The following is a 27,216-nucleotide window of genomic DNA, read 5'->3' as shown; positions in this document are numbered from 1 at the left end:
CACGTTCCCAGCCCCCACTGATCATTTCTGAGTGGCACTTATCTTTTTCCCATAGTGACCCCTCACAATGGGCACACCCCAAGAGAAAAGAGTACAGCAAGAGTCCAGTGACTACCTAGCCCTGAGAATCAGGATGCTTACCAGAGCTTCTGGATCTAAGGAGGACTCTTCTTCCACCCTCCCACTGGACTCATCAATGAGGTGTGGTGGCTTAGCCTCACAGGTGGGTGGGGCAAAGACCGTATGCAATATTATAAGTGATTTCATACAATAGGAAAAATACAGAGATGCCCTCCTGTGCACACCCCCCCCCCAATTGGACATGCTCATGGGGCTGGAGGCATAGCTCCAGGGATCATGTGCTTGCCTAGAATGCATGAGACAGAGTCCAAGCCCCAGCAAACCTCTCCCCACCCCAATAAAAAGATACGCTTAGCATCTTAGCATCTCCGCATCTGTCCTGGCAGCACTAAGGCTTTGACATCCTTTATTTTCATCAGGCTCAAAAATCAGTTCTAGAACGCATCTCCTACATTTTCCCCATTGCCACGGAGTCCCAGGAGTCTCGGTCCCCAACAACCGAACCGATTCACACCTTCGCACCCCTCAGTCCTTGTTTTCCCCACCCCGGGGAAAGCAGAACGTCCTCAGCCCACCATCACAGCCCCAAAGAACGTCTTTCCCCGACTGTAGTCCACCATATGGGGGTGACTGATGTTGACGTAGACCCTCTCGCCGCTCCGGAGCTGCACCAGGCCGCCGAACCCCACGCTTGTGAACCAGAAGGGCGCCGCGTACTCGACCCTCCCGGCAGCACCGACCCGGCCCGGGACCACCGTCTCCGCGCTCTCCAGCAGCAGCTCGGGGCTGCCCGGCCCGTAGGCGCCCCCGATCCGGTACAGAGAGCTGCGCAGCGTGAACGAGCGGCCGCGCGGGTCTCCGCCGGCAGGGGGCGCCCGGCCCCGGTAGCCCACCTGACAGTAGAGGTAATACAGGCCGTCCAGCGGCAGCGCCAGCCCCCCGGAGCCCGAGAACTGCGCCCCGCTGCTCAGGAACGCCTCTTCTTTCTTCGCCTCCCAGCCCAGCCCTTGGCCATTCATCGGAGCCCCTGCCGGAGAGAAGGGGCCCGGGTGGGTTCTGGGGGAATCCGATCGCCGAGATCAGCGATCCAGACCGGGGTCTTCTGGAGAGTGGGCAGCAGCGGGCGGGTGCAGCGCTTAGTGCCCGGGTGGGCTCTGGGGGAATCCGATCCCGAGATCAGCGATCCACACCCCGGTCTTCCAGAGAGTGGGCAGGAGGTGGGTGCGGCCCTCAATGCCCGACCCGGCCCAGACGAGCCGAGGGGGCACCCCCTCGGGAACGAGTGAGCTGGGGGCCCAGGGCACCGGGATGTAGGGCGAGGAGGGCTGCGGCGGGGAGATCAGGGCCAGGTGTTGCCTGCTCGGGCCAGGGTCAGGGTGGGTGCTACAGGTGGTGAAGCGTGGTGTTCTTGGACTAGTTAACCTTTTACTCAGATCTGCCAGAATCTTACCTATGAGGTGGGCAGCCGGAGGCCTGGAGCTGAGATCTGTTTCTGGCTCCTTCTCTGACACCTCTTGAAACGCTGGATCTGGAATACAGTCCACCGTTGGGAGCAGAATGGTTACCCACGCAAGCTCCCCCTGAGAGGACTGGGGGGTGGAGGGCTTAGGGGTGGGGACCCTGCGTTCGTGGAGGAAGAGGGTATCTGAGGATGCAGGGGGAGAGCTGGCAATCTGTGAGGCTGGAGAGCAGGAGGGGAGGTGGTCTGCGCTTACCCAGTCCCTGCTGGCGCTGTGCCCTCAGGCCAGTGGTCTCCATTACCTGGTTGGGTGGAGTCAAATGCCCAGAGTTCAGATACACAGATGGGGGCTGGGGATGTGGCTTAATGGTAGAGTGCTTGCCTAGCATGCATGAAGCCCTGGGTTCCATTCCTTAGTACCACATACACAGAAAAAGTTGGAAGTGGTGCTGTGGCTCAAGTGGTAGAGCGCTACCCTTGAGCAAAAGGAAGCTCAGGGACAGTGCCCAGGTCCTGAGTTCAAGTCCCCAAACTGGCAAAACAAACAACAACAACAACAAAAACCAGATCCAGCAGATAGATGCCAACTCCACACCTCCCACCATGGACCTAAGCCCCAGGCCTAGGGTTTGCTGCACTTCCCTAGTGCACATTGTAGTTCAAAAGGTAGAGGCCTGAGTGTGCCAGAAAACCAGGAAGGAGCCTGGAGACATCAAGACACCACAGCATCACAGGAACATGGAAAGAGAATTAGCAAAGAAGCAGACAAGGCATTTCCACCAAGATCAGCCAGCCATCTGAGCTCCTGGTCTACAAAACACCAAAGGTCAAGCATAGCCAGAGGTCAGGAAGCACTAAGATGTAACCCTCCAGGGTCTGCTACAGCCACTCACCCGGCTTTCCTGTTCCTGAGGCACCAAGGTCAGAACAGCCAGGATGGTGATAGGCACTGCCAGCAACAGTGTTACCAGGAAAGTGGCTCCTGCCACAGCCAGCAGGAGGCAGCCTCTCCCCTGGGGAGTTTCACCCCGGCCCTGAAGCTCTGAAGCCCCCATCTAGACTGACCCACGTCCAGGTCAGGGGGCTTTCATACCTCAGGGGTGGGGCTACCTCCTCCCTATAGACCCATTCACCTGGCTGGGACTTTCCACACCCCTGCTCCCCTCACCCAGCTTCCTGTTTACCCAGAGCTGGGGTGGGGCAGTTAGATGCCTGGGTTCTCTGAACTGGGGAAGGAGTTGCTCTTGAGTCAGGCTTTCAAATAGAGCTGAAGAGGGGTTAGACATGGGTCAGAGGGAAGGAAGCCTAGGGAGAGAAGGTAGCTTGCAAAAAGACATTGCAAGGCTTGTAATGACAATACAGAAGTCCAAAGTGGCTTGCTTTTTTTTTTTTTTTTTGGTGGGTTGCGGGGCTTGAACTCAGGTCTTGGCACTGGTTCCTGAGCTTTTTTTGCGCAAGGCTAGCACTCTACCCTTTTGAGACACAGCTCCACTTTGTTAATTGGAGGAAAGAATCTCATGGACTTTTCTAATTGGAGAAAAGAATCTCATGGACTTTTCTGTCTAGGCTGACTGAACCATTAATCTCAGATCTCAGCCTCCTGAGTAGCTAGGATTACAAGAGTGAGCCACCAGCATCTGGCTAGTGTGCATTCTTCTAGAGCTGTTATTAGAAGAAAGTCTGCAGACACCTCAAGGGCAAGGGCTGAAGTCTTGGAAACAAAGCATTACTCTCTTTTCTACAAAGCATAAAAAATGAAGTGAAAACAATAAGGCATGTCCCTACCACATAAAAGCTTCAGTCTAAGATGCCCATTGTGCTACACACCTGTAATCTCAGCTGCTCGTAAGGTAGAGGCAAGGGGATCTCAAGTTCAAGATTAGCCTAGGCAAAGTTAGAGAGACAACCCCCCCCTCAAAAACTAAAGGTCTAGAAGCAGGACTCAAGTGGTAAAACATACCTGTGTCCCCAGGTTCAAATACTATCCCCTAGTACTAACAAAGAAAAGAAAGCTTCAATCTAGAAAAGCCCCATCATTAGGAGCTTACTAAATTTAGTAGGAACTTACTAAATGTCTATGAATAAATGCAGAAAAACATGAGTGAATGAATGAATGAGCAAAACAAAACAGCAAGGACCAAATGAATGGAAGAGGGAGGGAGGAGTCAAGAGGAGCAGAACTTCAGGAAAGAAAAAGTGGCTGCAAGGAAGAACAAGGAAGTGGTCCCAGATCACCTCTCTGCTTGTGTGTGTGTGTGTGTGTGTGTGTGTGTGTGTGTGAGTGTGTGTGTGTGTGTGTGTGTGTGTGTGTGTGTGTGTGTGTGTGTGTGTGTGTGTGCCGATATGGGACTTGAACTCAGGGCCTTGTACTCTGAGCTTTTTGGCTTAAGGCTGGCACTCTTCCACTTGAGCCACACCTGCACTTCCAGCTTTTTGTCAGTTACCTGGAGATAAGAGTCTCTTGGATTTTTATTCCCAGACTGGCTTTTAACCAGGGTCCTCAGATCTTAGCCTCCGAGTAACTGGGATTATACATAGGCACTCAGCGATCTCTTCTTGATGATCTCTCTGAGTTTGAGTAGTAACAACAATAACAGCAATAATATAGCAAATAAACTAGTACTGAGCTTGTAGGAAACACAGATTTACTTACTTCATATATATTCCTTTAATCTTGAGAAAAACTCTAAGGAAAAACTGATGCATAGAGAGATTTAGAAATGTGTGGATGGGCTGGGTATTGGAAATTCACACCTGTAATCCTAGCTACTTAGGAGGCTGAGATCTGAGGATTGTGGTTCAAAGCCAGCCTGGGCAGGAAAGTCCCTGAGACTCTTATCTCCAATAAACCACCAGAAAACCAGAAGTGACACTGTAGTTCAAGTGGTAGAGTGCTAGCCTTGAGCTGAAAAGCTCAGGACAGTGCCCATGTCCAGAGTTCAAGCCCTACAATGGACAAAAATAAATAAATAAATAAATAACATTTAAAAAATTTTAAAAAGACTGGGGCTGGGAAGGTGGCTCAGTGGTAGAGTACTTTCCTTGCATGCATGAGGCCCTGGGTTTGATTCCTCAGCCCCACATAAGCAGAAAAAGCCAGAAGTGGCCCTGTAGCTCAAGTGGTAGAGCGCTTGCCTTGAGCTGAAGAGCTGAGGGACAGCACCCAAGCCCAGAGTTCAAGCGCCAGGACTGGAAAAAAAAAAAGAAATAAAAAAAGAAATTTGTGAATGAGTTAGTGGTAGTGTTTGGCCAGTATGTCTGAGGCACTGGATTTGACACCCTCCCCCCAAAAAACCCTGAATACTAACTTTGGATTTGTACATTTCACTGTATGTAAATTTTGTCTTCTTCAAGCAAAAAAGAAAAGAGAAAAATGAGGAAATGAGTACTGAACTCAGTATTAAATACTAAATTCAGTAACCCAGCATACTAAGGGTGACAAGAACTCATGTTTGCAATCTTGAGAAATACTAAAATCAAGATAGATATGTGATATAGTAAATACAAAAAACATGACTTGGGTTGGGAATTGGCTTAATGGTAGAGTGCTTGCCTAGCATCCATGAAGCCCTGGGTTCAATTCCGCAGCACTACATAAACAGAAAAAGCAAGAAGTTGTGCTGTGTCTCAAGTGGTAGAGCGCTAGCCTTGAGCAAAAGAAGCTCAGGGACAGTGCCCAGGCCCTGAGTTCAAGCCCCAGGACAGGAAAAAACAACAACAACAACAAAACCCCAACAATAACAACAATACATGACTTGTAAAATATAGGTGGTAGGGATAAGTTGCACTGTACAATTCTTGCCTTTTGAGGGGTAGGTCTGGAGTTTGAATTCAGGTTATTGGGATTGGTAAGCATTTTTTTCTACCATTTGAGCCATGCTTCCAGAATTTACTATATAATCCTTTCTCCATTTTTCTTGAATTTTTAAATAATAAAATGTAACAATTAATAATAAAATGTAAAAAAATATCCACTAGTAGAATATCATGCTATAGTTCTGCAAGGGGACCTTTGAAGATGGGGGAGGAGGGGAGTAGAAGAAAGTTTCCTGAATTCAAGAACAAAATTTAAAGTAGGGCTGGGACTGTGGCTTAGAGGTAGAGTGCTTTCCTAGCATGAAGCCCTGGGTTTGATTCCTCAGTACCACAGAAGCAGAAAAAAACAAAAGTGGCTCCGTGACCCAAGTGGTATTGTGCTGGCTAGGCTTGAGCAAAAGATGCTCAGGACAGTGCCTAGCCCCAAGATTGGCAAAAATAAATAAATGTGAAGTAGCCAGATAGTGGTACACGCCTAAAATGCCAGCACTCAGAAAGCATAGGTAACAACAATCTCAAATTCAAGGCCAGTGTGAGCTATACAATGAGATTCTATGTAAAAAGAAAAAGAAGAAAAGAAAACACTAAAAAAAACACAGATACATGAATGTAGACACAAATTTCCTTCTCTTCCCTTGCCTCCTTCTGAGCTCCCAGTCTTCACTCTCCTCAAAGTCTAAGTGTGCAATCCCCCAGGATCCCTCTCCCTCTCCATCTCAGTGCCCCTAAGAGGCCTTCACCCAGATACCTGTCCTGAGAGCCTTCCACCATTGCCTTTTGTTTTGTGCTGAACACACAATGTTGCCTCTTACAGAAACTTCTCCTCAATTACCCTCACCTCCTTTGCCAAATTGTCTTCCACTTTCTGTCCTCCATCAGCACTGCTCACGTGAATCTAGTCTGCCTGCCTCTGACTCTCCTGCTTTTCAATCAATCAGCTACAAACATCATGCTGCATAGAACTGCAGGACACCAAGAGAATGACCCCACACCCACCAGAGATCTGTCTGATGTAGGAGCCAGAGTATGTACACAAACACACACACAGACACAGACACACACACACACACACACACACACACTCACACTCACACACACTGGTATCGATCCTGAGCTCTCAATAGATGCAAGATGAGCACCTATGGGAACCAGTTCATCAGAGGAGGCACCTGGAAGAGGCAGACATTCACGGACTGCAGTGGGCTGGACAGAAGGCAGGAGCAGAGGGGGCTCACTAGCTTAGTATACCAGGAGCCTAGATGCTGAGGGTGGAGTAGAGGGGAAAGGGCACAGTGCAGTAGATGGAGAGAATCAAAGCCAGAGGAGCAGCTGGAAGGTGAGGGGACAGCCCTTCTTTACACCCAATTAGCAGGATCTGCTAGGGGAAACCCTGGAGGGGTGGCCAGATACCAGGGTGAGAGGAAGCTAAGAGGAAGGGAGATAGCAATCTGGAAGACTCTTTCATCTTCTGAGGCCTGTGATCTGGGCCTCTGGTTCTGGGCTTTCCATAGCTCCCAGTGATCTCATGTCTCCCCCTTCTACCCAGACCTGTGCTTGCCTCAACCCTCAGCATTTCTTTTCTTCTCTCTCTCTCTCTTTTTTTTTTTTTTTGAGGGAGGCTGGTCTTGGGACTTGAACTCTGGGCTTGGGCGCTGTCCCTCAGCTCTTCAGCTCAAGGCTAGCGCTCTACCACTTGAGCCACAGCACCACTTCTGGTTTTCTGAGTGCTTTATTGGAGATAAGAGTCTATGGATTTCCTGGCCAGGCTGGCTATGAACCCCAATCCTCAGATCTCAGCCTCCTGAGTAGCTAGGATTACAGGTGTGAGCCACTGGCGCACAGCTAAGTCCTTGGTCTTGAACTCAGGGTCCTGGTTGCTGTCCTTGAACTTTTCTCCTCAAGGCTAGTGCTCTACCACTTTGAGCCACAGTATCACTTCCAGTGTCCTGGTAGTTAATTGGAGATAAGAGTCTCATGGACTTCCCTGCCTGGGCTGGCTTGGAACTGTGATCCTCAGATCTCAGCCTCTTGAGTAGCTAGGATTACAGGCGTGAGCCACCAGCACCCAGCTGCCAGCATTTCTCTTAAAAAGAAGGATCTTGGTTTGTAACTACAGTGCACACATCTGGCTGTGGGTGAAGTTTGTGGCCCATTCTTTGCCTTAAAAAGAAACCAGTGGTTGAATGGCAGGAAGTGCGAGAGGGGAAGTTATAGGTCCTAGACACTCCTCCTTGCCCCACTTCTCCCTACAAGCCAAATAAGGTCCCACTCTCCTGGGGCCCCAACAGCTGGGGACACTGAACATCCTCCTGTCTTTTTCACCAGTCCCTGCCCCTACTTCAGACCCTAAATCCTTTCCTTCCGGCAGCCCTCTTACCAACACTATCCAGTGCTGAGCAGAACTACTGAGTGCTTGAGAGGAACCTCCAGAACCTCTGGTCAGCCTCCTACAGAGGGAAGGAAGAAAGGGCCTCTAGACCTAGCTAAAACTGACCTTGAACTCCAGCTCTACCACTTCCGGGCTAGTGTTCATTAATGTTGAGGCTGGAGTCTCAGGCTCCTTACTGGGAAAGGAGTACTGGCATAGCCTACACTGTGGTGGGAATTAGCAGTGAGGGGCGATTATGCCCAGCTCAGGACTGGCACTTAGGTGAGGCTCCTCAGCTAGGGGAAGAATGGTAACACAGGGCCCTCCTCATTGCTTCACAGATGAGGAACTTGTAGCACGTGACAAGCCCAGGCCATTGAGCCTAGCAGAAACAGAGGGGAGCTTGTTGAATCCCACACCAGTCCTAGACCTGTGTCACATTGCAATGGACGAACGCATTTGCACAGAGAGTAAGTAGGGGGCTGTCACGTGGTACAGGGATGGTGTAAATGCTCAGGGAGTCATGGGGAAAATGTGTGCTGTGTGTGGCTCACAAGCAAGGGATAAGGGGACTTCACAGAAGTCTTACAAAGGGCAGGGATTGTACTAGGAAGCTACAGAGAGTGACTGGTCTCAGATATGAAATGAGGTAACCGATAAAGGATGTGTACCTATGGTAGGAAGTGAAAAAGTTGAGGTCTCTCCTTGAGGGTATCTTTTCTACTACTAAAATGATCAGCGGGAGGAATTTAAATGTCCAGAACCAACTGGGAGTCCAGGAAAGGAGAAGAGAGAAAAAGACCTTCTAATCCTGATCTCTCTTCCCTACAGAGATGTGCCTTTTCCTCTTTGGGGGCATGGGGCTGGGAGGGCTCCTGCTCCTGCTTGTGGTCATTCTGTCCATCTGCTTGTGTTGGCTCCATCGAAGAGGTGAGCTCCACCCTCGTCTCCCTCAGTCCCAGTCTACCTAGCCACATCCGTCCTACTGCTGGGTCAGAAATCACATTGACCCTGACAAGTCCTGGGTGGAGGGTGTTGGAGCAGAATGGGAGAGAGACAGGAGTGTGCAGGGGAGCAGGTCTTTGGCCAGGGTTCCCACAGAGTCAACACCTTAAGGCAGTGCCTGCTGGGGGTGGGGGTGGGGAGGGCAGCAATGAGGAGGGTGGAGACTCATGGAGGGCTGTGCTGACCTGCTGCTTTTCTTTCAGTGAGGAGGCTGGAGAGGAGCCAGGTGAGACTGCGGGTGGGAGGGGGATTGGCATGGAGAGCCTGAGTGGGGGTGGAGGCAGCTGGGGCCACGAGAAAGGAGCCTGGGAGAATCAGAGGATGGAGAATATGAGGGCAGAAAAGGAGACACAAGAGAACTAGAGCCAGATGCTAATGACTCACATCTATAAACCTAACTACTCAGGAGGCTGAGATCTGAGGTCAAAGCCAGCCCTGGCAGGAATGTCCTTGAGACTCTTATCTCCAATAAACTACTTGAAAAGCCAGAAGTGAGGCTCTGGCCCAAGTGGTAGAGTGTTAGCCTTGGGCAAAAGAATTTTAGGGACTATGTCTAGGCTCCTAAGTTCAAGCCCCAGGACAGGCAAGAGAAACGGGGGTGGGGGGTGGGGCAGGGGCGGGAAGGAGAAAATGAGGAGACTGGAAGGAGAAACAAGAAGAGGAAAACAAGAGAAACAAAGATAGGGGAAAAAAAGATAGAGAAAGCAAGGGACAATAACAAAGCCTGGATTGGTGGCTCACACTTGTAATCCTAGCTATTCAAGAGGCTGAGATCTGAGAAGCACACATCAAAGCCAGCCTGAGCAAATAAATCTGAGGGACTCTTATCTCTAATCAGGCAGCAAAAAGTTGATATAAAGGCTTGGATCAAATACTAAAGCACTAGCCTTGAAGGAGGAGCATGTGTGGTTCATACCTGTAATCCTAGCTACTCAGAAATCTGAGGTTGAGATTCAAAGCCAGCCCAGACAGGAAAGTGTGTGAGACTCTTATCTCTAATAAACCACCAGAAAACTGGAAATGGTACTGTTACTCAAGTGATAGAGCACTCACCTTGAGCTGAAGAGCTCAGCAACAGCAACTAAGCCCAGAGTTCAAGCCCCATGACTGACAAAAAAGAAAGAAAAAAAAGAAAAGAAAGGAAGGAAGGCAGGCAGGCAGAAAAGAAAGAAAGAAAGAAAGAAAGAAAGAAAGAAAGAAAGAAAGAAAGAAAGAAAGAGAGAGAGAAAGAAAGAGAGACAGAGATAGGACAGGACAGAGAGAGAGATAGAGAACATAAGAAACAAAAGAAAAAGTAGGAGAGAGAATGAGAGTGGCAGAGAAAAGAAAATCAGACATTGAGACACAAGAGGATTAACAGTGAGGAACAAAATAGGAACTTAGGCCAGCAATGAAGACAGAAACACAGAAGGGAGGAACAGAGAAACAGACATAGCTAGAGATGGGGCTGAGGGATTAGAAGACAGTAGATGGACAGATAGACAGATGAACAAAGTTCAGAAGGAGAAAGAGATAAAAAAGAGCACGGGGCAGCAATGAGGAGGAGAGGCAGAACTCAGGAAAGGATGGAGGTGCCACTCCTTGCTCTCCCATCATCAATTTCTGCCTGGCCAGGCCCAGCTCCCAGAGTCTGAGCTCCACTACGCATCTCTGCATAAGCTGCCAGTGTCCAGCAGTGACCTTGTGGATGAAGAAGGGGAAGGAATAAAGGAAGAGTCCTGTACCAGTGACTATGCCTGCATTGCCCAGAACAAATCCACCTGAGCACCCCGAAGGCCACATCCCAGGCAGCTCATCAAGGTCATCCTGTGGTTTACCAGTAAAGACTGTGATCACACCATTTCTGTGTCTCAGGTTTCTCAGTCCATCTCAAGCCAGCATTGGAAATGAGTGCCATCAAAACCTTGCTCCTGGGTTGGTGACTTATTGGGTGGAGACAGGTATTTAGGGACCTGCAACTCCTTCAAGTTCAGAAAACAGTTTTTTTTTTCCTTTGTCAACCATGAGGTTTGAACTCAGGACCTGGGCACTGTCCCTGAGCTCCTTTTTTTTTTTTTTTTTGTCAGTAGTGGGGCTTGAATTCTGGCTAAGTGCTGTCACTCAGCTCTCCAGCTCAAGGCCAGTGTTCTACCACTTGAGCTATAGTGACACTTCCTGTTTTCGGGTGGTTTATTGGAGATAAGAGTTTCACGGACTTTCCTGCCTGGGCTGGCTTTAAACCACAATCCTCAGATCTCAGCCTCCTAAATAGTTAGAATTACAGGCGTGAGCCATCGGCACCCAGCTCCTGAGCTCCTTTTACTCAAGGCTAGCCCTCTACAACTTTGAGCCACAGCACCACTTCTGGTTTTTGAGTGGTAAATTGGAGATAAGAGTCTCACAGACTTTCCTTCCTGGGCTGGCTTTTTACCAGATCTCAGCCTCCTGAATTGCTAGGATTACAAGTGTGAGCCACCAATACCCAGCTCAGAAAAGTCTGTAAGCCTGACCAGAAGGGTCAGTTAACAACTAGGAATAATCAGCTTTGGTAATCATTTCTCAGCAGCAGCAGCAGCAGCCTTTGCTCTGGGCTTGGGAGAGGGTATACTGAGCTCCAGGGTGGTGGCTAAAAGCCCTATTGGCATGAATACCAGAAAAATCTCTCCTTAGACATTTCTAGGTCAGAACCCATGGATAAAACAACCAGGAAGGCTGGGAAGGTGGCTCAGTACCATATAAGCAGAAAAAGCCAAAAGTGGTTCAAGTGGTAGAGCCATAGACTTGAGATGAAGAGATCAGGGACAGCACCCAGGCCAAGAGTTCAGGCCCCATGACCAACAACAACAACAAAACAAAACCAGAGAAAGCAGAGATAGGTATACTGGGGCATCTGGAGAATGGAGACCAAAAATACATGAGATTCACAAAGAGGAGAGTGGTGAGGAAGGGAAGGATTTATTGCGTTCTCATGAACAGGTGTGGAATATGGGATCTGGACTCAATCCTCACAGGCTGCCCAAGGAGTTGGTGCATTCCTATGTGCCAGTGCGCTGGTGGAGAGCTGACAGCAGCAAGGCGCAGACACAGTTCTCTGGGTGGTATCTGGCCCGCCCTCTTCCAGCTCTTTTCCTGCTCCACTTATCTCATTGCCCCTGGCTCCATTATTCTCACTTTTTTGCCCTGGTAATAGAAAGTGCTGCCCAGGGCCACGGAAAGAAAGCTGAGGGCATAGAATCCAGCCCGGAGGAGGAGCCCTGTGCTGGTCTGAGCAGGTCCTGCATGAGGATGGGGAGGAAAGGGTGGAGGAAGTTAGGCTAGGAGGAATTATTGACCTCCAGGGACACTGAGTCTTGGGATCTGGTGTTGAGGAGGGGCTGCCCCCCATGGCCTCACCTTTCTCCACCAGCAGCCGGGTCCCATTGCCTGACCCGACACCCAGGCCCAGCACCTCCACCGTGCACACGTAGACTCCAGCATCGTCACCTCCAATATCCCAGATGCTCAGCTCAGCCTGGTGGTCATGGCTGAATCGGGAAGGGGCCAGAGGAGCCAGACGACCTCTGAACTCTGGGGTCATGTTGCTCACCTCCTTCCCAGGGGCCACCTTGTCTCGGTACCATGTGACTGAGCCAATGGTCTGCTTCCCTTGACTGGCATTGAAGGAGCAAGGCAGGAGGGCAGTGGTCCCCTCTTGGGCATGAATCTCAGGGGGCTGCAACACCCAGAGGATGCAGGATCCTGGAGCCAAGGAGAAGACCCAGAAAAATGCCATCCAGTGACTCTCAAGAAAAAAGCAGGTGTCAGATAGTCCCGTTGTTCCTCCTCATACTGTGTATCCAAACAAGCACTTCGGGATCACCTTAAGCCTTTTCCTCTTTTACCAATTTAGTTCCTTAACATTGTTTATGAAACCACTTTTCAAACTCTTTCCCAGACCAACTCTCAGTCCATCCTCTCCCATCATTCTCCAGCTCCTTTCACAAGCAGCTCTTGTCTTGTTAAAATGTATCTTACCAGGCCGGGTGCTGGTGGCTCACGCCTGTAATCCTAGCTACTCAGGAGGCTGAGATCTGAGGATCGCGGTTCAAAGCCAGCCCGGGCAGGAGAGACCGTGAGACTCCTATCTCCAATAAACCACCAGAAAACCGGAAGTGGCGCTGTAGCTCAAGTGGTAGAGCGCTCGCCTTGAGCTGAAGCGCTGAGGGACAGCGCCCAGGCCCAGAGTTCAAGCCCCCACGACTGACCAAAAAAAAAAAAAAAAAAAAAAAAAAATGTATCTTACCAGAGTGCAACTGAAGCTCATTCATGAATGTGCCTGCCTAGTTAACTAATAAGGTTATTACACTATTCCACTATTACTTATGTGCTAGTGATGTTCTATAGGAAATCATCCCTGCTCCCTTGTTTTTGGTCAAAGCATTAATTAAATCTCTAGGTAAAGACAGCTTTAGTTGGTTGAGATTGTTTTGAAATTTGTCTAAATTGATAACCAATTCTTTGTGTTTTAATACCAGTCTTGGAGCTTGAACTCAGGGCCCGATTCTGTCCCTGAGCTTTGGTACTCAAGTCTAGCACTCTACCACCTGAGCCACAGTTCTACTTCCAGCTTTTTTGGTGGTTACTGACGTTTCCTGCTCAGGCTGACTTCCAACCACAATCCTCAGATCTCAGCCTCCTGAGTACCTAGGATTGTAGGCATGAGCCACTAGTGCCTGGTTAGCCTTCCCTTAAAGGTCCTTTCAACTTATTCTTAGGAAGAAGTTCAGAAGAAAAAGGCTCTAGGATGAAAGCTCACAATGACCCTTGCAGGAAAGGAGACACCTGGGGGGACTGGGAATGGAAACTCCCCAGGCCTCAGCGTTATGGAGCTGGAAGCTTTGCTACTTTCCTCAAAGTGGCTCTCTGGTCACAATGTTCAGCCTCCATCTCACCTGTGTTCCTGGGACACCGAGGTCTTACCCCCCTCACCCTCCATTCCTCCCAACTCCACCCCCATGAGGATCCTGAGCAAATGCTCTGTCACCTGAATGGACCATGATAAAGACGAGCAACAGCATGCCGGCCATGTCGGAAGGTGCTCCAGTTGGTGAGGGGGGCCTCAGCAGCAAGGTCTAGGTGGATGAGGAATAACCAATGACTTGTGCCCAGGCCTTGGGTCATGTGATGGGAATCAGGACTCCTGCAGCTCATGGGAAGGACCACAAGTACCTGGGATTCAGGCAGCAAAGGCATGCATCCCCAGTGGGAGGTTGCTGCTGCAGGAGTTGCTTGGGACTCTCCGAGGGGGCAGCTTGTGGGCGGGTTGCCTGGGTACAAGGGGCTTAGATGGCTGGCTCCATGAGGGTGAGTAGGCGTTTGAGACCAGGATGTGGTTTGCTTCGCCTTCTGAGGCTCAAGAAGACCAGCTTTTTACTCAGAACAAGCCTCTTGGGCACAGAAGCTAACCTCCTTCCCCTCCCCATGCTCAAACCATGCCCAAGCCCACTGCCCTCATTCCTTTCTTCCTTTGAGAACCTCCTCCATCCCCTCCAGCAGCAGCTGTAGGATTTGAACAAATGAAGGGAGGAGGAAAAGCAAGCTGATTGGTGGAGAACAGGAGTGAGGACAAAGGATTACTAGGGACTTTGCCTAGTAATAAGATGGCCTTCCTTTACCTTAACAGTGTTGACTTGGACACTGGGCCAAAGACTGAGCTCTACTGATAGAAGAGAATGGATTCATTCATATTCAAGTCTCCACAAAAGGAATACACCCCTAGCAGAAGTCTGCTTTCTGTGGTGTCTTTCACTCATTTATTATTTTATTCATCATGTAATGACATTTATTGGAAGCCTACAACATGCCCATTACATGAAATATATTTTGTAGACACAAATGAAAAATATATCAAGTAATACAAAACTCCATGTTTTTACAGGAATTAGGACACAAGTATGCTGAACACCCTGGCATGTGTATTATACAACTACAGGAGATACTATCGCAGCCCTAAGTGTGCTGAGTTGGGGCTAAAGGCTTGGCTCAGGTAGTCAAGCAGCTGCCTAGCAAGCAAGAGGCTTTGAGTTCCAGCCTCAGTGCCTGGAAGAATAAAGTACTCAGAAGAATTCAAGCCTCCAGAAAAGTGCTAGGTAAAAGGAATATGCACAATAATGCAATATTCTGGGTGGAACATAGGTCTAGCCATCAACATACACTTTCTCTCTGACTCCTTTTAATGTGTGTGTGTGTGTGTGTGTGTGTGTGTGTGTGTGTGTACGCGCATATCTGGGCCTTGCACTCTTGTTTAGCTTTTTTTTGCACAGGACTATCGCTCTACCACTTGAGCCACACTTCTACTTCCAACTTTTTGCTCCTTAGTTGGAAGAAGATTCTTAGGGATTTTTCAGCCTGGGCTGGCTTTAAATCTTGATTCTCAGGTTCTAGACTCTTGAGTAGCTAGGATTATAGGCATGAGATTATACCATCTCTCTCTCTTTTTTTTTTTTTTTTTGGTTGATTGGTTGTAGGGCCTGGGCACCCTCCCTCAGCTTTTTCACTCAAGGCTAGCCCTCTAACACTTTGAACCATAGCACCATTTCTGGTTTTCTGGTGGTTAACTGTATTGTTTGTTTTGCTAGTTTGTTTAACTGTATTTTTTCTTTTTAATGTCTTTTCTTTGGGTATTGGGGATCAAACCCAGGACATTGCATGTAGTAGGCAAGCACTTTGCCACTGAGCTACATCCTAGCCCTCTGGTGGTTTATTATAGATAAGACACTCATAGATTTTCTTGCCAGGGCTGGCTTTGAACCGTGATCCTAAGATCTCAGCTCTCTGGGTTGCTAGGAATACAAGTGTGAGCCCCTGGCACCCTGCTCCCATCTCCTTCTAAATTAATTCACATTTTGTTCTCTGTTTCTAGCTGTATTGGAATAATGTCCATAGACTTCCATTTCCCACCTATCCCTGCAGTGACTAGGAATTGTCTTTCTGAGAACTAGTAATCTAAGGGTTAAGAAAGCTGGCTGTAGCTGGTGCTGGAGGCTCATGTCTCTAATTATAGCTAGTTGGGAGGCTGATATTTGAGGATCCCAGTTCAAAGCCAGTCTGAGCAGGAAAGTCTGGGAGACTGTTATCTCCAAATAGCCATCGAAAAGCTAGAAGTGGAGGTCTGGCTCAAATGGTAAAGTACCAGCTTGGAACAAAAAAACTAAGGGGGCTGGGAAGGTGGCACAGTGGTAGAGCGCTTGCCTTGCATGCTCGAGGCCCTGGGTTCGATTCCTCAGCACCACATAAGCAAAAAGAAAAAAGCCGGAAGTGGCGCTGTGGCTCAAGTGGTAGAGCGCTAGCCTTGAGCTGAAGAGCTGAGGGACAGCGCCCAGGCCCAGAGTTCAGGCCCCACAACCGGACCCCCCCCAAAAAAAACTAAGGGACAGCACTCAGGCTCTAAGTTCAAGCCTAAAGTAGTACTGGCACTGGTACACACACACACACACACACACACATACACACACACACACACACACGAATGCTGGCCTGGAATGAGGCTGGGTACACACACACACACACACACACACACACACACACACACACACACACACACACACACGAATGCTGGCCTGGAATGAGGCTGGGTTCAAATGCCATCTTCCTCACCAATTAGTCATATTTTTATTTTTGGTTGGTCCTGGGGCTTAAATTCAGGGCTTGGGTGCTGTGCTTGAGCTTTTTTGCTCAAGGCTAGCACCCTACCATTTCAAGCCACACCTCTACTTCCTTTGTCTTGGTGGTTAATTGTAGATAAGACACAATCTCTCCTGCCTGGGCTGGCTGCCTGGGCTGGCTTCAAATCATGAAGGCCTCAGATCTAAGCCTCCTAGGATTACAGGCATAAGCCACTAGTGCCCAGTTGTCAGGTGATCTTGAACAAATCGTTTAAACTTCTCTCACCTCCTGGACAACCAGACATGCCACACAACCTGAGAGGAAGGCCTCAGTCAGGGCCTGGCAGTGAAGGGTGTGGGACATGGGTGCCTTGTCAATGTATAGGCTGCCCCCTGGTGGCCACAGAGCATGGGGGACTCAGGCACCCTGGGCTTTTCTCCAGCTTCTGCTTCCTGCCTTACTTTGCCTTCCCAACCATCCCAACCCAGAGTCAAAGTAGAGAAAACTCTCTCCAGCCTGGGCAGGAAAAGTCCATGAGACTTATCTCTCACTAAACACCAAAGCCAAAAGTGGAACAGTGGCACAAGTAGAGGGTCAGTAGCTAGACCCTGAGTTCAAGCCCCAGCAGAAAGAAAGCAGAGAAGCGCTTGCCTTGCATGCCTGAGGCCCTGGGTTCGATTCCTCAGCACCACATAAGCAAAAAGAAAAAAAGCTGGAAGTGGCGCTGTGGCTCAAGTGGTAGAGCGCTAGCCTTGAGCTGAAGAGCTGAGGGGCAGCGCCCAGGCCCAGAGTTCAGGCCCCACGACCGGACCCCCCCCCCAAAAAAAAAAAAGAAAGAAGAGAGAGAGAAAAAGAAAAAAGATAGGAAGGCAGGAAGGGAAAAGAGAGGAAGAGAAGCAGAGAGGGAGGGAGGGAAAGAGGGAGGGAGGTGAAAAGAAATTAAGAAAGGAAGGGTTCTGAAGTAGATATGCACTGAACTTGTTCTAATTTTTTTTCTTTTTCTTTTTGCCAGTGTTGGCATTGAACTCTAAGCCTAGGCTCTGTCCCTAAACTCCTTTTGCTTAAGACTAGCACACTACCACTTGAGCTACAGCAGCCCTTCTGGCTTTTTCTCTGATTAATTGGAGATAAGAAGCTCTCAGACTTTCCTCTCTGGATTGGTCTTGAACCACAACCCTCAGATCTCAGCCTCCTGAGTAGCTAGGACTACAGGCATGAGCTACCAGCATCCACCTATTCATCTGTATTTTAAAGAGCCAGCTGTGGGCTGGTTGGAGGGTTGTGAGGTGAGATGTGTGTGTGTGTTTCTGCTGGCCCCGTCTTTCTCAATGTTTGACTGCTAATGAATGGCTTCCAGGTTGTACTTTGAACATCTGACAGGAGCTTCTCTAGGTTCAGAACATCTGACTCCATCACTTTGGTAGCCTTATGGTTAGTGTCCATGCTCCCTCATACACATCTAGAGCCACAGTGGCTCTCATCAGATTTTGTGTGGGGAGGGAAGGGGTGTCCTGGGCCTTGAACTCAGGGTCTGGACTCTGTCCCTGAGCTTCTTTTGCTCAAGGCTAGTGCTCTACCACTATAGCTACAGTTCTACTTCTGTCTTTTCTGGTGGTTAATTGGAGATGAGTCTCATAGACTTATCTGCCCAGGGTGGCTTTGAACCATGAACCTCAGATTTCAGCTTTCTGAGTAGCTGGGTTACAGATGTGATCCACCAGCACCTGGCCTTCTCTATTTTAATCACTGTTCCATGGTGGACTTGATGTCCACATTGACAACATTTGTAAACACTGAAATACAACTATATACAATAAAATGCACAAATGCACAGATTTTTTTTCTTTTTTTTCAAGCCGGGGCTTGAACTCAGAGCCTGGACACTGTCCCTGAGCTTCTTTTTGCTCAAACTTCTGGCTTTTTCTGTTATACATGGTACTGACAAATCGACCCAAGGGCTTGATGCATGAGAGGCAAGCACTCTACCACTGACCCACATTCCCAGCCAAATGCACAGATCTTAAATGCAGTCTGATGACCACCCATTGGCAAATATAGATGCCTATAGAAACAGCACTGCAATTCCCACTGCCAGAAATTCCCTCCTCCTCGATTCTGGTCAGTCTCCCTCTCTTCCCTGAAGTAAACAAGCATTGATTTAAACTTCATTTAATCTGTCTTGACCTTTCTATCAATGGAATCATGTAGAATGAACTCTTTCATCTGGCACCTTTCATTCTATTCTATTTATCCATGTATATGAGAGTAGTTAGCTCCTGTTACTGACATTCCATTATAAAACCTTGTTATTAATTCCAATGTTGTTAATCCACTCCTCTGATAATGCACAATGGGTTGCTTCTGTACTATTATTACTATTAATAACTATTACTATTAATATTACTATTGTTATATTATTATTATTTTTCCAGGCCTTGGGCTTAAACTCAGGGCTTGGGCACTGTCCCTGAACTTCTTTTACTCAAGGCTAGCACTCTACCACTTGAGCCACAGTGCCATGCCAGCTTTTTTATGTGATATTGAGGAATCAAACCCAAGGCTTCATGCATGCTAGGCAAGCACTCTATCACTAAGCCACATTCCCAGGCTCTATTATTATTATTATTATTGTAACTGTTCTGGGGCTCAAACTGAGGACCTGGGTACTCTCCCTGAGCTTTTGTGCTCAATACTAATGCTCTACCACTTGAGCCACAGCACCACTTCTGGCTTTTTTCTTTTTGCTTATGTGGTGCTGAGTAATCGAACCCAGGGCCTCGAGCATGCAAGGCAAGCGCTCTACCACTGAGCCACCTTCCCAGCCTAACTTTTGGCTTTTCCTGAGTAGTTCACTGGAGATAAGAATCTCATGGACTTTCCTGCCTGGGCTGGCTTTGTACCACAGTCCTCCTAGCTAGGATTATAGGAAGGAGCCACTGGCACCTAACCATAGCTTTTTGGTAGATAAGAGATAAGTCTCTCCAGGCGCTGGTGGCTCACGCCTGTAATCCTAGCTACTCAGGAGGCTGAGATCTGAGGATCGCAGTTCAAAGCCACCTGGGGCAGGAAAGTCCATGAGACTAGAAATCTGGAAGTGGCACTGTGCCTCAAGCGGTAGAGTGCTTGCCATGAACTGAAGAGCGCAGGGACAGGGCCCAAGCCGAGAGTTCAAGCCCAACTGACCAAAAAAAAAAAAAAAAAGAGAGAGAGAGAGAGAGAGTCTCATGGAATTTCCTACCCAGGCTGGCTTTGAACTTTGATCCTCCAATTTCAGCCTCCTTAGTAGGTATGATTACAAGTGTGAGCCACTAGTGCTTGACCCATATTCTGGATCTTGTCACTATTGAAGCCCTCAGGCCTGAGTCCCCCTAGACTCCTGTACCCAACACACATTCTGTCACACCATCCTCCTGGGTGTTTTTATACACATTCACTCAACAAACTTGGAGCAAATACCATAGGCTTACCTGGGTGACCCTAGCATGGCCAGTTATTTCCTTCCTTCCTTCCTTCCTTCCTTCCTTTCTTCCTTCCTCTCTCCCTCCCTCCTTCCCTTCCTTCCTTCTCTCTTTCCTTCATTCTGCTGGTACTGGGGGTTGAACTCAGATCCTTAAACTGTTGTTTAGCTTTTTTGCTCAAGGCTATCACTTTACTACCAAGCCATAGCTCTACTTCCTTCTTTTTGCTAGTTAATTGGAGATCAGAGTCTCTTGGGGCTGGGAATGTGGCTTAGTGGTGGAGTGCTTGCCTACCAGAAGAAAAAAAAATCCATAGAGAAATGTTATGAAGTGCTTGCTAGTGGTCCATGGCATCAATGATTAAATAAAAAGAAACTAGTGAAGCCCTGGGTTTCATTCCTCAGTCCACATATACAGAAAAAGCTGGAAGTGGTGCTGTGACTCAAGTGCTAGCCTTGAGCAAAAGCAGCTCAGGGACAGTGCTCAGGCCCAGAGTTCAAGCCTCAGACTCTTGGATTCGTATCTGGTCTAGCTTTGAACCATTATCCTTAGATCAGATCTCACCCTCTTAAGTTGCTAGGATCACAGGCATGAGGCACTGACACCCAGCTCCTTGTTCCCTTTTTTCTTCTTTATTTTTACTTTTTCATCAGCTACGTAATACTCTGACATAGAACAAGGTTTCAGGCAACGGAGTGAAAACCCAGTCTTCACACTTTTGAACCACAAAAGGATTCAGAGTCACACTCATTTTCCCCTCAGTTTACTGCATGAATTTAAAAGTGGATCTTAAATGTTTACGTTACATAAACTGTGAGTTTTTTTTTAACTTGTGACAGGAACAAAGAGGGAAATTTTACTCATTGACAGGAAATCTTCACCTAAGCTTCAATGAGCCACAACAACTTAAGTCCTATGAACTTCAGCTGACCACCCCTTAGCCAGTCCACCCTCAACCAGGCACCACTCACCTTAGTTTGAATTACTGCTCCATATTCTGGATGCTCAACTAAGCATCTTCACTAGTTTCTTTTTATTTAATCATTGATGCCACGGACCACTTCATAACATTTCTCTATGTATTTTTTTTTCTTCTGGTACTGGGGCTTAAACTCAGGACCTGGGCAGTACCTCTTAGCTTTTTCACTCAAAGCACTCTACTACTTGAGCCACAGTTCCACTTCCAGCTTTTTTAGAGGTTAAATGGAGATAAGATATGAACTACCTGGGCCTAGGTAAGTTCTTTAAATGAGGTTTTTTCCCAAACTAGTAGTAGACCTTGTAGAGGGGTTGGAGAAGGTTCAGGATAGCTTTCCAGGTTTACAGATTCAAATTTGTTCCCGTGTTATAATAACGGATAATTTCCTTCAAAGTTGCCACTTTTGGGCAGCTGCTATTTCCTCTCCTCTTGCCTCTGAATCTCTCCAGACTCTTCTGCTTCACAGGAGTTCCCACCAGTTGCCATCACTCATATTGAATATTGGAGGATTTTGCCTACAGTTTCTGAGATCTGCCTTTTCTGGGTCCCTCTGGAGACATTAATCATTCTCTCCACATTTCCCAGTACTTGCCTCAGTTGTAAGCTCTGCTCTTAGCCTTTCCTTTCCTCTCCACAGTGAGGCCTTTCCTCTCAGGAATAAAGAGGTATTTGTCATCTGTACACTGTCTCCCTCTCTCCAGGCGCTTCTCTGGGGCTCTGCTGGGGACTGCCTGCTCAGCTTGGAATTTGGTCACACATACACATAATTTAGAGTCTGTAGGCTTTCTGTGTCTCCTAGATTTAGTGAAAATGCACTGTGTGTTTTTCCATTATCTTCCTTGCTCTATATGGTTTCTAGGAGACATGGGGGAGGTTTAGAAATGAGCTGCTGTCACATTTCCCCCAAAGCCCTCTGTAGAGCCTTTTCAGGTAAGAAAAGGCTTCTGGCAGTGGTGGTTCAGGCTTGCTATAAGGCTGAGCCTTGAAGGCGCCAAACCCTGACTTATTTTGCTGCCTCAGGGATAGCTGTCTGACCTCATAACTTGAGACCCAGAAGCTGCTGCAGAAAACAGGATGTCCATGTGTGCATTTACACTAAGTAACACTGTGAAGATCCAAGTCATCTCAGCCCCTATCTCCCCCCCACCCCCATGGTTATAAAACACCACAGATTAGGCAGAAGACAGTTTACAAAGGTGAGGGGGCTGTAGGAGAACTGTGGGAATGGGGGAAGTGGGGAAGGACATTACTATCCAGGCCTATAGGGACAAGAGAAAGGGAAAAGCATGGATTCTTATTCATTTTATGCCACATGTTACTTTATACTTCTAGTAAAGCATAAATATAAAATATTTAACAAAATTAATCCATTGAATTCCTTCCTTCCCCCCTCCCCCGGCCCCAACGTTGAACTCTGGGCCTGGGGCGCTGTCCCTCAGCTCTTCAGCTCAAGTCCTGAGTAATTAGGATTACAGACGTGAGCCACCAGCACCCAGCGAATTCCTTTATTTAGCTGGTCTTGGGACTGGAACTCTGGGCTTGGGCACTGTCCCTGAGTTCTTCCTTTGCTCAAGGCTAGTACTCTACCACTTGAGACATAGTGCCACTTCTGGCTTTTTCTGTGATAAACTGGAAGTAAGATTCTCACGAACTTTCCTTCCCATGCTGGCTTTGAACCAAGATTCTTAGATTTCAGCCTCCTGCGTAGCTGGAATTGCATGTGTGAGCCACCAGTGCCCAGCTTGAGGTGGTAGTTTAAACTCAAGAGCTTCACACTTCTGGAGGGTAGGAAAGTGCTGGCTTTTAACTGTGATCCTCAGATATCAGCCTCCTGAGTAGCTAGGATTACAGCAGGGTGTTTCTTGACTTGAAAAAGAACTTTTTTTTTTTTTTTTCTGTTTTGCTTTGCTCTTTTTGTTTTGGTGCAGGTCCTAGGAGTTGAACTCAGGACTGGAACATTGTCTCTGAGCTTTGTTGCTCAAAGCTAGTGCTCTACTACTTGGGCCACAGCTCCACTTCTGGCTTTTTTGGCACTTAATTAGACAGAAGAGTCTCATATATCTTGCCTGGAGGTTGGCTTCTAACCATGATCCTCAGATCTCAGCTTCAGGAGTAGCTAGGTTTATAGGCATGAGTCACTAGCACCCCGCTGTTCTTTTGCTTTTTTGAGACAGTCTTACTTGATAGCTCAGGCTAGCCTTGAATCTATGGCTTCCTACTTCAGTCTCCAGAGTGCTGGAATTACAAGCAAGAGTCATCACACCCAGCTTTGAATTAAGAACCTTGAACCTGTGAATTGGTCTTTGACAAAAAACACATGAGTATGAGCCTTGAAAGGGATATACTTTTTCCCCTCTCCCCACCATTCCTGAAGTCTATCTCCTGGGTTATTGAAATCTGGGGAAGATAAGCAGGGCAAATGCTTGGAGAGGAATATTGTCCCTAGTCGAGGTTCAGGTCATTCTGAGGTGATCTTGTGAGACCACACTCACAAGAATGAACACCCCAACCCTGTGCTGTCCCTCCCGCTGTCGTCCTGTCAAGCCCCAGAATGCCCTCTGATGTAGTCTCTACAGGTTAGTCTCCTGGGGGAAAAGAGAGAGTAGGAGAGAGAAAAACAGTGGCAAAGGGACACCCAGGACAGAAACACACACACAAGCTTTCTGACCAGGTACATTCTCTTCCCAAAGGCATACTTCATAGGGCCCGACTAATGAGCAGTCTCCCTGGAGACCACAGAAGCATAACAAGGGCCCTTAGCAACACATGCCACTTGGAAAAGGGGCTCTAATTTCATGGAGTTCTCACAGGTTTAGTCCTAAAAACAAGCCCAGCATTCTCTTCCCAGCTGCTTAACTAGATTCAAACAACCATGGCCTGAGTGATTCAGTTCTTTCCATGCCTCCAAGACTGAGCGAGGGCAGCAGCATCCATGGCCCTGTTAGCACCTTTGGTGATGGATGGTCCAGCAAGCCCTGCAAGCTTGGGAGCCATGCTACTTCAGGGCAATGGCTCCTGAATCTCAGTGCATATCAGAAGTATCTGAAGACAGCCGGGCGCCAGTGGCTCACGCCTGTAATCCTAGCTACTCAGGAGGCTGAGATCTGAGGATCATGGTTCAAAGCCAGCCTGGGCAGGAAAGTCTGTGAGACTCTTATCTCCAATAAACCACTAGAAAACCGGAAGTGGTGCTGTGGCTCAAGCAGTAGAGCGCTTGCCTTGAGCTGAAGAGCTGAGGGACAGCGCCCAGCCCAGAGTTCAAGACCCATGACCAACAACAACAGCAACAAAAGTATTTGAAGTATTTATCAGTGCTTATTCTGAGTGCACATCAGATTACTGTTGGGCTCCACTAGCAGTTTCCAATTCAGTAAGTTTGGGGCCTATCATGTGAATATCTAATTTGTCTATGTGATGGTGGTGGCAGATCCACATTTTGAAAAGCACAGATTGAGGAGGAGATTCTGTCTGTGTTTGTAGATCGAGACTGCAGCTAACTTGTCAGGAATAAACGATTCCCTTCATTTTCCAAGTTCAAAGTGGCTACCTTGTTGTAGTCCTACAATGCATTCTTATAGCTCTCTACCCAGAAGCCTACTACAAGCTGCTATAAACAAGCACTCTACAAGGTTCTGCCAATAGCTCACACTGTAATCCTTGCTTCTCAGGAGGCTAAGATCTGAGGATCACAATCCAAAGCCAGTCTGAGCAGTCACCACAGATTCTTAACTCTGGTTAGCTAGCAAAAAGTCAGAGGTTCAAGTGGTAAAGTGCCAGCCTTGATCAAAAAAGCTAAGGGAGCCAGGTGCCTGTGGCTCACGCCTGTAATCCTAGCTATTCAGGAGGCTGAGATCTGAGGATCGAGGTTCAAAGCCAGCCCGGGCAGGAAAGTCTGCGAGACTCTTAACTCCAATTAACCACAGAAAACTGGAAGTGGTGCTGTGGCTTGAACTCACAGCCTGAGTACTGCCTCTGAGGTTTTTTGCTCAATGCTAGTGCCCTACCACTTTAAACCACAGCACCACTTCCAGTTTTCTGGTGGTTAATTGGAGTTAAGAGTCTCACAATTCAAGCCCCACGACCGACAAAAAAAAAAAAAAGTCTCACAGACTAGGATTAAGGGTTTGAGCCACTGGAGCTGGGCTCACAGTACTCTTTTTTTTTTTGGGGGGGGGGGTCCGGTTGTGGGGCCTGAACTCTGGCCCTGGGCGCTGTCCCTCAGCTCTTCAGCTCAAGGCTAGCACTCTACCACTTGAGCCACAGCGCCACTTCCTTCTTTCTTCTTTTTGTTTATGTGGTGCTAAGGAATCGAACCCAGGGCCTCATGCATGCAAGGCAAGCGCTCTACCACTGAGCCACCTTCCCAGCCCCTCTTTAACTACCTCTTTAACTACTCTTTAACTACCTCTGAATTTATGTTAGTAAAGTGACTTTTGGATAGTCATCTTTCCAAAAAAGGTATGTGAACCTTGTTATGCAAGGCTTATATGCAATTGTGTGGAACTGGATCATAAGGGAGAACTTTCACCTCTACCTCCTTACCTCCAATCAATGGTGAATGACATAATCAGCCATCCCTGTGTGGTGAATTCTCCATCAAGGCATCTCAATTAGGGAAGAATCCTAAGGAACAAGCCCTTTTAACTTCTGAGATTGGCAGACAGCATTAGAACTCAGCTCTGGAACACTCAGTTTCTACCAAGAATTAGAGAATTGATTGGGTCACATGAAATGCTGAGCATCAAGAAAAGTGGTATGACTTTCCTTTTACTCACATTTCCACACAGCTTGTTCCCGCACCTCCTCCAAATCTAATCAAATGTCACTTTTCTAAGAGAAGCCTCCCTGACTGCTCTACTCAAACCTGCCTTCTATGCACAGAACCCCTATTCTCTTTCCCTACTTTTCCCTCCATTGTCCTTAACATATGTCTATTTGTATTGTCTGCTTTCCCCAATTAGACAAGCATTTTCATTCATTTCACCAAGCCTAGAAGCATGCTTGGCATTCAATAAACATGTTGAATGAGTATATGACTAGAGAAATGACCTGTCCCCATCAGGCACCAGAGAACCAGCAGAGCAGGGTTGTGGCTCTTGCAGAAGCTGGGAAGAGAAAGCAGTAGCCATAAAGGGAAATGTAGAAACTAGAACCCATTTCAGCATTACCCTCACCCTATCAGGTTAGGAAGAGCTGGAAGTGAAAATCCTGCTGTGAAAGGGGAAGAGGCTGAAGACATGGGGGTCTCCATCATGGTGGAGCCCTGGCCAGGGACTCTGGTCAAGGACCTCTCCATGAGGGGGAGATTTGGTCCTCACCAATCCTGCAATCCAGTAGCCAATTGTGTATAGTAAGGAAACTCAGTTGCAAGAAACAGAGAAGCCACCACTTAAAAGGCCAAATTATGAGAGCTGGAGGACTGCTGGTGGACTTGTCTCAAAGACCAGCACCCCCGAATGCAGCTAGCACAAAGCTTATATAGGGGGCTGAGAAGTTGGCTCAGTGGTAGAGTGCTTGCCTTGCATGCATGAGGCCCTGGGTTCTATTCCTCAGCATCACATAAGCAGAAAAAGCAGGAAGTGGCACTGTAGCTCAAGTGGTAGAATGCCAGCCTTGAGCTGAAGAGCTGAGGGACAGTGCCCAGCTCAGAGTTCAAGCCCCAAGACCGGCAAAAAAAAAAAAAAAAAAAAGCTTATATAGGCTAAAAGCACACAAGGTGTGTGGAATCAAACCCATCAAAATTATTATATATAAGCAAAGCAAACTAGATGAGAAAACTTAAACATAATGGAAAAGCAAATCATCTAGGGAAACAATAGGGGAAATCAAGGGCCAATTATCTATAGGAGGCACAGACAATCAGTGGCAAAGGGGATAAGGACTATAGGCAGAGGCATTTATTGGAGGCTCCTCACCCACTTCGATAAACTGACACGCTAAGCAGCACAACTAATATGCATGACGGCACATACACATACACAGTCTTGTGGGTTTTCTCTTTCAGTACCACTTTCGGTTCCTCCAAATAACCCACTTAAATTCTCAAATTCCTGAGCTCTGTAGATTTTACTAAAGCTGAAAGATGAGAGAATGCTACTGCATCCTAAAGCAAATATATCAAATCACTAGATATTTCCATATTTTCAAGTGCTCAGGAGCTGTCTGGTGAGGTTGCTCTTCTTTCCAGATTCCATACCCATCTTGTCCAACTCCTGGTGCTGACAACAGATTTCACAGTGCAGAAAAATTGAAGCAGTCCTGCCTTATTTTCCTGTCCTAACCCATGTGTCTAGACTCATCAAATGTAACAAAATACTTTTTTTTTTTTTTTTTTTGCCAGTCCTGGGGCTTGAACTCAGGGCCTGAGCCCTGTCCCTGAGTCTCTCTGTGCTCAAGGCTAGTACTCTACCACTTGACCCACAGCACC

The 27,216-nt window shown here is 47.8% G+C and overlaps 3 protein-coding genes across 4 annotated transcripts in view; 1 reads left to right on the top strand and 2 right to left on the bottom strand.

The window, feature by feature from the left end:
• Window positions 1-456: 456 nt before the first annotated feature.
• Ltb (lymphotoxin beta) lies at window positions 457-2,707 on the bottom strand. The gene is made up of 4 exons (XM_070024173.1): window positions 2,434-2,707; window positions 1,797-1,842; window positions 1,532-1,609; window positions 457-1,108 (listed from the first exon to the last, which is right to left on the bottom strand). Exons 1-4 carry the CDS (start codon window positions 2,593-2,595, stop codon window positions 648-650), a joined length of 747 nt encoding a protein of 248 aa, XP_069880274.1. The 5' UTR covers window positions 2,596-2,707; the 3' UTR covers window positions 457-647.
• Window positions 2,708-7,680: 4,973 nt separating this feature from the next.
• Window positions 7,681-10,569, top strand: Lst1 (leukocyte specific transcript 1). 2 transcript variants are annotated; one of them, XM_070024175.1, is made up of 5 exons: window positions 7,681-7,794; window positions 8,066-8,194; window positions 8,556-8,654; window positions 8,933-8,955; window positions 10,344-10,569. In XM_070024175.1, exons 2-5 carry the CDS (start codon window positions 8,170-8,172, stop codon window positions 10,491-10,493), a joined length of 297 nt encoding a protein of 98 aa, XP_069880276.1. In that variant the 5' UTR covers window positions 7,681-7,794; window positions 8,066-8,169; the 3' UTR covers window positions 10,494-10,569. The 2 variants fall into 2 exon arrangements, with proteins under 2 accessions (XP_069880276.1, XP_069880275.1); XM_070024174.1 differs by having other exon boundaries at window positions 7,681-8,194.
• Window positions 10,570-11,649: 1,080 nt separating this feature from the next.
• Window positions 11,650-27,216, bottom strand: part of Ncr3 (natural cytotoxicity triggering receptor 3) — a 24,512-nt gene continuing 8,945 nt past the window's right edge. The window contains exons 2-5 of the mRNA XM_070024172.1: window positions 13,917-14,014; window positions 13,732-13,819; window positions 12,102-12,446; window positions 11,650-11,983 (exon numbers count right to left, since the gene is read on the bottom strand). Of these exons, the coding sequence (XP_069880273.1) occupies window positions 11,847-11,983; window positions 12,102-12,446; window positions 13,732-13,819; window positions 13,917-14,014 (668 nt within the window). The 3' untranslated portion in view covers window positions 11,650-11,846. The remainder of the gene's footprint in view (window positions 11,984-12,101; window positions 12,447-13,731; window positions 13,820-13,916; window positions 14,015-27,216) is intronic.

Source organism: Dipodomys merriami, unplaced genomic scaffold, assembly GCF_024711535.1.
Source record: "Dipodomys merriami isolate MVZ:Mamm:240054 unplaced genomic scaffold, mDipMer1.0.p SCAF_16, whole genome shotgun sequence".
Taxonomy (NCBI): domain Eukaryota; kingdom Metazoa; phylum Chordata; class Mammalia; order Rodentia; family Heteromyidae; genus Dipodomys; species Dipodomys merriami.
The sequence above is the reverse complement of the archived record's forward strand: the minus strand, read 5'-3'. Positions and strand labels throughout refer to the sequence as shown.